This window comes from Bacillus rossius, chromosome 5 (assembly GCF_032445375.1).
Source record: "Bacillus rossius redtenbacheri isolate Brsri chromosome 5, Brsri_v3, whole genome shotgun sequence".
In the NCBI taxonomy this organism is placed as follows: Eukaryota; Metazoa; Arthropoda; class Insecta; order Phasmatodea; family Bacillidae; genus Bacillus; species Bacillus rossius.
The window spans coordinates 82,052,078-82,061,415 of record NC_086333.1 but is presented as its reverse complement, the minus strand read 5'-3'; the positions used below and the strand labels follow the sequence as shown (position 1 = coordinate 82,061,415).

The window sequence follows — 9,338 nt, the reverse complement described above, 5'->3', positions numbered from 1 at the left end:
TTTCCCCTTTCGTTACACATTGTTAACAATATTCACTTAATTAAGCGGGAAATTTAGCACTCACGAAAGCAAGCTTGTATGTGAGTGCTTCTAGTTACTTCAAATTACATGAGGTATTTTGACGATTGTAAACATTTGCAAATGTGTAACTGAAAAATTAATATATAAAATATAACCTAAGAAACTTTATATTAGTTATATAAAGATGAAAATTATAAAGAGAAATTTATAACTAGAGACCAGGAAAATTTCGCGGATATTTTTCTAGAATTCAAACAATTAAACCTTTCAGCTGCTTTTGCAGTGAGCTCAATGTTCATCTGGACGACTCTGAGCCAATGAGAAACCCTCAATCAAAGAAGTATCTAATCACAGGGCACAGGCAGACAAGTTGAGACAACTCACAAGTCAGTAGCCAATTAATTTGTCTGAGTAAATACACGACTATGAAGTCTATACTGAAGGTAATCGAACCCGTGAATATTTTAAGTCCCTATTTATACATTTGCTGAAAAATGGTTTACTTAAAAACTGAATTAAAATTACACCACTCACCTCAATGATTAAAAAACTGGTTTATTCTACAAAAAAATATATATTCTCCCTTCCGTGTGCGTGCTCGCTCTCTTTCATACTCGCAAGTCGCAACCGGAGGAATTTGCACAAGTATACTCTCATCTGCAACCACTGATAATCTTTCGTTAATTTGAGACGCAGCATTCCTTAAAAATTTGTAAATTTAATGCAATTTCTAATAATAAACCGTCAAAATGTTAAACAGGAGAATAAAATCCAAAGTAGTGTAATTTGATTTCAATTTTGTTAAAACTATTTATTTTAATACGTTAATAATACCTACAGTATATTTAAGTGATTAAATATGCCTAATTCAAGTTATTTCCACCGTTTTATACCAAATTCAACACTCGTTCCTAGAGACTTCGCCTGACTTACCGATCTGTAGGGTCCGGAAAATATTCGCGGATTTAATGATCTCTACAATAGACTCCACGATCCTCTATGCAGGCAGGCCCTGGTCTCCAGCAGGCAGACCCTGGTGTCTAGCAGACAGGCCCTGGTGTCTAGCAGACAGGCCCTGGTCTCCAGCAGGCAGGCCCTGGTCTACAGCAGGGTGTGTGTTGCTGCAGGACCATGAAGATGGGGCTGTTCCCCGCGGACCGCGCCGCCCTCAAGAGGGACGGCCTGGCTCTCTTCAGCAAGCTCATCCGCACCAAGAACATAGACGGTCTGCAAGAGGCGGCGCAGCCGGGCCGCGGAGGCCCCGCGGGAGACAACAAGCTCAAGCTCAAGGTGAGTTCCTCCACCTTTCCGCTTGGACGTCTCCTTGTGTGGCGTCGAAACTACAGCCCCTACTCAGTCGCACCTGCGTGTTCGTACCATGTGCGTCTCTGCCTGAGGACGGGAGCAGGTAGCAGTTCCCCAAACGTCGGGCTTTTTTCTGTTTTGGAAAAATATTGTGTTTGTTTCGTCTTTTCGTTTTGTCGTGTTTTTTTGTCTCGTTTCTACTGTTGTGCTGAATTTTTTTTGGGTTCAATATTTTTGCGCTGTCATCATTTGTAAGGGTTTTTTTCGTTCTGTCTGTCCATTTTTTCTTTGTTTTTCTTTGTTTGTTGACCATATTCCTGTTATGGAATATTATGTGGTGTTTTATATCCTGTTGACTACAGAATTTTTTTGGTTTAATTAGTGTTTTAGTCTTTTGGGTTTTTTGTAGTTTTCTTCTACAGACATACATGTGCTTAGCAATGACGTATGTCCAAAAGCTTACATCAAGTCGAAACTACAAACAATACAAGTCTTTAAACTGCGTGTTAACGCTGTTAAAATTTCATTAGGTATTCTACAGCGTATAAAATTAGCGAACAACTCTTGGCTGCCTCATAGCTACGGACATGCAGTCTTAAGTTGCCTCTTCCACAAAACTGTCTCTCGAAAAATGTTATACATCTCTGTTGTCGAAACCTATTGAGTTCTAAGTTTTTATATCTATAAGTTATATATTAGATATGTGAGACAAACTCTATTTCTTGCTGGTTGTGTTTCACTCACATATATCGCATGTAGTGTCTCGCGCTAACTCAGTAATGCCTAAGAAAAATGCCACAGTGATTCAGAGTGCAGATTATAAATGTGCTGACAACAGTCTTTAGCAGTGACGATTGGCGGGCTGAATTTATTGCAGCCACAGCACATGCTTAGTTAAAAAAAACAATTGTAGTAAAGAGCTCACTTCAGAGCCGCAATTAAGTTAACAAAATGCAAAGAACATAAAAATAATAATTGAATTACAAATTAAATATTTTGACAATCTAGGGCCTGGCTACACGTCTCACACTACAATCCTGTTAGTGTAATGATATCAATATGTAGTTGTTAGCTGCAACATACACTTCTATTTATAAATATCCTTCCCATGGGTACGCCTATACTGCGCCTCAAACAAAAAGAAGACTTATTTCAATTTTGAGAATCAACTTATGGAGCATAAAGAAACGTTAGACCTGAGAAACGGGAATAAATATAGAATAAAGACTCTTTTTTGTATTCGAAAGATTTTGAATTCATTTAACCAACAATGCGTGTCATTATGATGCCAAAGATAATAATTAAAAAATACTGGATTAAGATCGAAAGTGAATGAGGCATCAACAATGCAATAGCCTTTGCCACGGAGATCATCGGGAAAAGAAGTCAATCAATTCAATTCAATTCAATTTCAAAGTCTTTATTGTACATATTTGCACTCTTTACAGGTTTTATACATTTTATCTCGGCACACCAGCACTCTGTGCTCTTTTTCCCGTAATTTGTTTTGGTTCATGGTATACACACTTGAGTTTTTGTATTTACACTGAAAAAAAAAATTTAAAAAACTTTCGTAATAGTTTTGTGAGCTTAGCTCAATGTTTTTTGTTTTGGTTTCTTGTTGTATTACAATATAGAATTACTTAAACTAAACATTACACTATTAAACAATTATTTTACATTGTTTAACACTATATTTACATGTTTCAATATGGTTGGTGTTCGTTGTTTAGTTTCTAAATTTAACTATTTTAAGTGGCACAGTGGGTGGTGTCCAAAAGTTTTTGTAGTCATCTATTTTTCTCATTCTAACTATATTTACATTGTAATAATAACTTAGAAACTATGTACATTAATCACTGTCGAGGATAGCACTTGAACAAAAAATTTTGGTACTAGTATTGGTCGTTGGGTGGTTGAAAATTGATATTAAAAAGGAAATCAAAGAAACTGAAAAGAACTTCGCAAAAATGGTTTCTACATACAAACGGACCCCACTGATTGATGCACGTGCCAAATTTCACGGTTCAAGGCCTCACAGCCTCCGTCTTACGCGAACTACTGGCAGACAGAAGAACTTTCTCTTTAATTCATATATATCTTTACATATTTCTTTCGAATGAACTGAAATTAGCATAAATCATAAATTCAAAATGCTGGGTGAGCCTGAGACTTAATTTTAGCAAAAATATAGAAAACCAGATCACTCTCTTTCGAGTGTCACGGAAGCTGATAAAGTTAAGATTTTACGTCCCACTGAACGTCATTATTTCATTTTGACGTGACAACGTCTAATAAATCGATGAACGCCGGCTGCACGCACGAAAAAGTGTCCCGTTACGCTCATTGTACGCTTGCGCCGCATCTATCTCTCTTCCACTCGACTGTTTATAAAGTGAAGTGAAAAGTTAATGTTGTTTTCATTGCTTATTACAACAACAATTTCGGCAATAAAGGTTAATTATTCTTGCATTTTAAAAATCTGATTTCTATTATAACTTCAAGTATTTTTTTATTAAAATAAAAATGATTCAATTTTATTCATAAAGTATGCAATCATTTCATCAATGTTTTGTTATGACGTTGACACGTTAAACTATCATCCGTAAACCGACTTTACAGACAAACAATTTTTTTTACGTTTAACACGGTTAAACTTTCTGTCTTTCTTAGTTGTCAAACTTCAAAACTTAAAAAAAAATACATGAAGTGCTTAAATTTTGCATAATAAGATGGGAATCTTGAAATTTTTAAAACATTTTTGTGCTGTATGGATAAGGAGAACTGAACGGAAAGTATTTGGGTTTAAATGTAATACTGTTGGCTACTGCGTGGTATGGTTTAAAATTCTTCCAGAAAAATTTACTGAATTGCATTTAGCAATTTGAAATTATAAAAAAAAATACTACAATGATTATAAAATGGGAGGGAATATTAATTATTTTTTTTCTGAAATAAATTAAACCATATTACTTAGCAGCCAGTGAAATTGACTTTAAACCTAAACTGTTCCAGTTTTATATTCCATTTAATTATACTTATCCAAACTGCACGAGAAACTTTAAAAAAGGATACTTTGCCAGCTGATAATGCAAAAAAAAAGTACGATACGTACACATACATATATATATATTCATTTCGTGAAAGTATGGCTACTAAAATGTTCGGCAAGTTTAACCTCGTGGAACACAAGTATTGAATAATGACCTGGTACGGAACACAGTAATCTGCCTGAGCAAAGGAAAGTGCCTCATGTGGTGAAGGCGACTGCCCCATTGAAAGAGGGGACTGGCAGGTGACGTCACAGTCTGACGTCCCTTCAGGGTGTAGTAGCCAGCCTAGGGCTTCAGGAGTGAGGGACGCTGAAGGGAATAAAGGACCGGGCGTCTCAAGGACGTATTGGTCGCCGATAAAAAAAGAGGGGTGGGGGGACAATATTGCAGCGACGAGTCGCATCAGAGCGAAGGAGCCGATACCTGTTGAACCTTTATACTATTTTTACCCTCTCTCCTCTCTTTTATCGCTTGTTTCCCCTTCTGGACTTTCGTGACGAGTTTGACGTGCAGAAAACTTCTTTTAACCCTCCCCTTCCCGCTTCCTGTCTCATTCACACAAACACAACTGAATTCAGTTTGATGTGAACTCTTCGAAAAAAACCTCGCGGAAAAAAAATTTACGACCGCTAAATTCATCTTAGAAATCACTTGTAATGAACGTCATTAGCATTGAAGATGATTAAGAGACACTACCATCTCGCGGTGTATTTTATCAAACAGTTTCTCCTTTAAACATCTGTGCGTTTCTTCTCCTGAGTGACTGGACAGCCGAGGTGGTGTGCACGCGCTATGGTCTGTCTCCATTCAGTTGGGCGCCCACTGCTGGCAGATCTGTAGTTTCCGGCGTGTTAACATACAACTCTATATTGTATACCGTCGATAGTTATAGTCAAATTTAATAGTTCGAAATTATACCATTTTTTGATTTTTTTTTCTGAGACAATAAAATCGTTTCTTTTCACAATATTAGTAGTTGTACACATTATGAAAGAAAAAAAAATTGGTTGTCTGTAAAGTCGGTTTACAGACGATAGTTTTACGTGACAACGTCATAACAAAACATTGATGAAATGAATGCATTATTTTATGAATAAAATTGATTTTTTTATTCAATTATCACTATTTTTTATGGATACAAAGAAGTGAAATGAAATATACAATTTAATTGATAAATTTACTTTTATATGCACTCTTAAATTGAAATATGTTTATTACTTTAACGAACAGATTATTTTAACTATAACTTAAATACATGTTTGCTATTTAACTTCTTCCAATCTGTGTTATTCTGTTAAGGATAGGACGATGATAGGAAAAGTAGGAAACGAATGGGAGTGTTTCAAGTTTAATGTGCCTCGAAAAAAGTCAAATCGATGGTTGTTCCAATCGAGTGGAAGAGAGATAGATGCGGCGCAAGCGTACAATGAGCGTAACGGGACAATGAGTCATCCTTTTTCGTACGTGCAGCCGGTGTCCATCGATTTATTAGACGTTGTCACGTCAAAATAATTCTAATCTGTAATTATTATTTCACATGAGAAACGATTTGTAGCTGTCGGTCACAAATAATAAAAATACATTCCAATAATTATGTACTTTGGTCAGTCAGAGCCAAAAATAGTTGATACTAAATAATATAGGTAAAAAAATTGATGGCAAAAATGTTGAAACCATGATGACGTCTTTCAGATACGTTTAATTAGAAGTAGAGCAATAATTTAATATTATCAACTGAGAATCTTGATGAAGTATGAACTCTAACAATATATTTCCAAAATTCCCATCCTTAATTTTCCTTTTTTAAATAAAAAAATTTTTAAATACGAAAACACCGAGGAACACAGGTGAACCCAGCGATGTGACGACACAAGTATTCTGACAAACATGACCGACGACGGCCACAGACGAACACACTATAGGCTCCCTGAGACAAACAGTTGCGACTTGTCGGGAAAGGAAATCTGTTTCCGTCTTGAGGCACAGACCAAGTAATTGCGCGGTGATATTGATGATGTTGATGATGTTGATGGGGTGATCAGCTCTCAGCTCAGCTCTCCTTGTGTTGCGTCGAAACTACAGCCCCTACTCAGTCGCACCTGCGTTTTCGTACCACGTGCGTCTCTGCCTGAGGACGGGAGCAGATAGCAGTTCCCGAAACGTCGCTTGTTTCTGTTTTAGAAAACTATTGTGTTTGTTTTGTCTTTTCGTTTTGTCGTGTTTTTGTCTCATTATAACTATTGTGCTGAATTTTTTTTGGGTTCAATATTTTTGTGTGGTCATCATTTGTGTTTTTTTTTCCCCGTTATCTTCTGTTTTTGGAAAACTATTCTGTTTGTTTCGTATTTTCGTTTTGTCGTGTTTTTGTCTCGTTTCAACTGTTGTGCTGAATTTTTTTGGGGTTCCTTATTTTTGTGCGGTCATCATTTGTGGGGGTTTTTTCGTTCTGTTAGTCCATTTTTTTGTTTGTTTGTTGACCATATTCCTGTTATGGAGTATTATGTGGTGTTTATATCCTGTTAACAATAGCAATTTTTTGCTTAATTAGTGTTTTTGTCTTTTGTGTTTTTTGTAGTTTTCTTCTACAGACATACATGTGCTTAGCAATGGCGTATGTCAAAAAGCTTACATCAAGTCATTCACTCCCATTGCACAAATCTTTCAAAGATAATATTGGATGACTGAGCCGGGGGGGAAGGGGGGGGGGGGGAGCGAGGGGGTGTGGACGTGTGATCGTGGAACCACCGGGGTTATCTGAGGCAAGTTGATTCTGACAGTAGTCGTGGTTAGAGCAGCAGGGACAAGGCATATAGTCCCGGGCCCGGCAAGACACACCCGGGGCTCGAACTCTGGGGGCAAACAACGAGCACCTCATACTTACACGTCGAACAACAAACCTGAGTGAAAAGTTTCTGGTCCAAGAGGTCGGGGAAGGCGCTTCGCGTCCAACGTCCTTCTGCGTCTGAACTGTTCTCCAAGCAAGGGGAGACGCCTGCAAGAACAACCAGCTGAGTAAATACCGAAACTCGTCAACACAGTAAACGACCGTGCGGCTTTTCTCGACCTCTTAAATTACACGTGTTTTCATTTAGAGATCATTCACAAGAGAAAGTCATTTATTATATCCACTTGAATCGATGCCCAATAGAGAAAGTACGACAATATGACATAGTCAAAGCTAGAGCTGCCATTTCCACAAGTGACGTGTTAAGTTTGTATTCGCGCGCGGCAGTTGGCAGTAGTTGGTTAGCTACACCATCTCGCTGCTACGCTTGTATGTACTCTGCGGTGGGGCTGGTCCCGTGATTGCTGCCCGCGATCATTACTTAGCGACCCACGCACCCTCGATACCAGTCGATGCCTGTCGATACCAGTCGATATCAGTCCGCCGCAGGTCTGTCATCCTCGCCACGGTCTCCCGCGGGTGTGTCACCCCGACCCCTGCGAGGCAGTGACCAGCTTTACACGGCGATGGATCTCGCCTGAAGACCAGAACACGATTTATACACACGTAAGGCTGGACACTTCGAAAATAAAAATTGGTTGTCTGTAAAGTCGGTTTACGGACGATAGTTTAACGTGACAACGTCATAACAAAACATCGATGAAATGATTGCATACTTTTATGAATACAATTGAATCATTTTTATTTTGATAATAAAAGAATAAATACTTGAAAATGAACTAGTAATCAGATTTCTAAATGCAAGAATAATTAACCTTTATTGCCGAAGATGTTGTTGTAATAAGCAATGAAAACCACATTAACTTTTTGTTTAAATATAATTATGAACAAGTTTTCATATAAATAAAGTGTAATCAAATATCTAACATAACCTATTATTACTGCACTCGTCGACAGATGCTAATATTTTTAATAATAAAAGAATAAATACTTGAAATTATACTAGTAATCAGATTCATTTTCTTACGTACATTTGAAGTAGAAATTATTTCATATTACACATTTATAAACAAAGTTGTAAGTTTTCACTTCTGTCGGTGCGGCGCAAGCGTAGAATAACCGTAACGGGACACAGCGTAACGGAACAATGAATGTAACGGGACACTTTTTCATGCGTATATACACAGCACATACGTTTTGCATAATTTGCTGCCTAGTTACATTTTTTTACGTTTATGGGTTGTACAAATAAGGAGAATTTAATTTATTGCACGACTGAACCTTTTTAGGTCTAACTGCAATGCCACTGGCTACTTCAAGAAATGGTTTGAAATTCTTTCAGAAAATATTAAATAATTTTACTTGGTATTTGAAAATTCTCAAATTTGTTACGATTTTGACAGCCAAGAAACATGAAATGAGTTTTTGTGATAGAAATGCAAACCATATCATGAAGTAGCCTGTGGCATTGCAATTAAACCTGAAAAGTTTCAGTTCTGCAATAAATTAAATTCTCCTTTTTAGTACAACCCAAAAATGTTAAAAGTGTAACTTTGGCAGATAATTATGCAAAAAGTATGCGCTGTATATATTTTTTTCATTTCGTGAAAGTTAAACAATTGAAAAAGTCTACATGTTTATCTGTAATTACTGTAAATATGAAATCTTGACCTAAAACAGGAGGCACCCCCTTAATGACAAGACTGTGAAACCAGACTGTAATCTGCAATACTTTCCAGACGGAAGGATCTGTAACCAACACCAGCTCCATGAAACAGTACACTGATACAGGTTCATGCTTTGAGTAAATTACTCACACTCACAACCAAAAAACCAAAACCTTTCTCGACAACACCTCATATCGAAACCACAAACCAAATGATTTTTTAATCAACTTAAATAGTATATAAATAAATTAATTTTAATTATTAATTTTATTTTTAATTCATCCCAAGTTGGATAGCACGACTTTATATATTAAGTATTTTTTAATGCAATTAGTTCAGTTTGTCTGCCTTACAACATTTTTTTTGTGTGTGTTCTAACTCTATGAT

General features: G+C 36.8%; 1 protein-coding gene across 1 annotated transcript in view; it reads left to right on the top strand.

Moving 5' to 3' along the window:
• Positions 1-1,152: 1,152 nt before the first annotated feature.
• LOC134532395 (probable cationic amino acid transporter) overlaps positions 1,153-9,338 on the top strand; it is a 77,252-nt gene continuing 69,066 nt past the window's right edge. The window contains exon 1 of the mRNA XM_063368835.1: positions 1,153-1,311. Within this exon, the coding sequence (XP_063224905.1) occupies positions 1,153-1,311 (159 nt within the window). The remainder of the gene's footprint in view (positions 1,312-9,338) is intronic.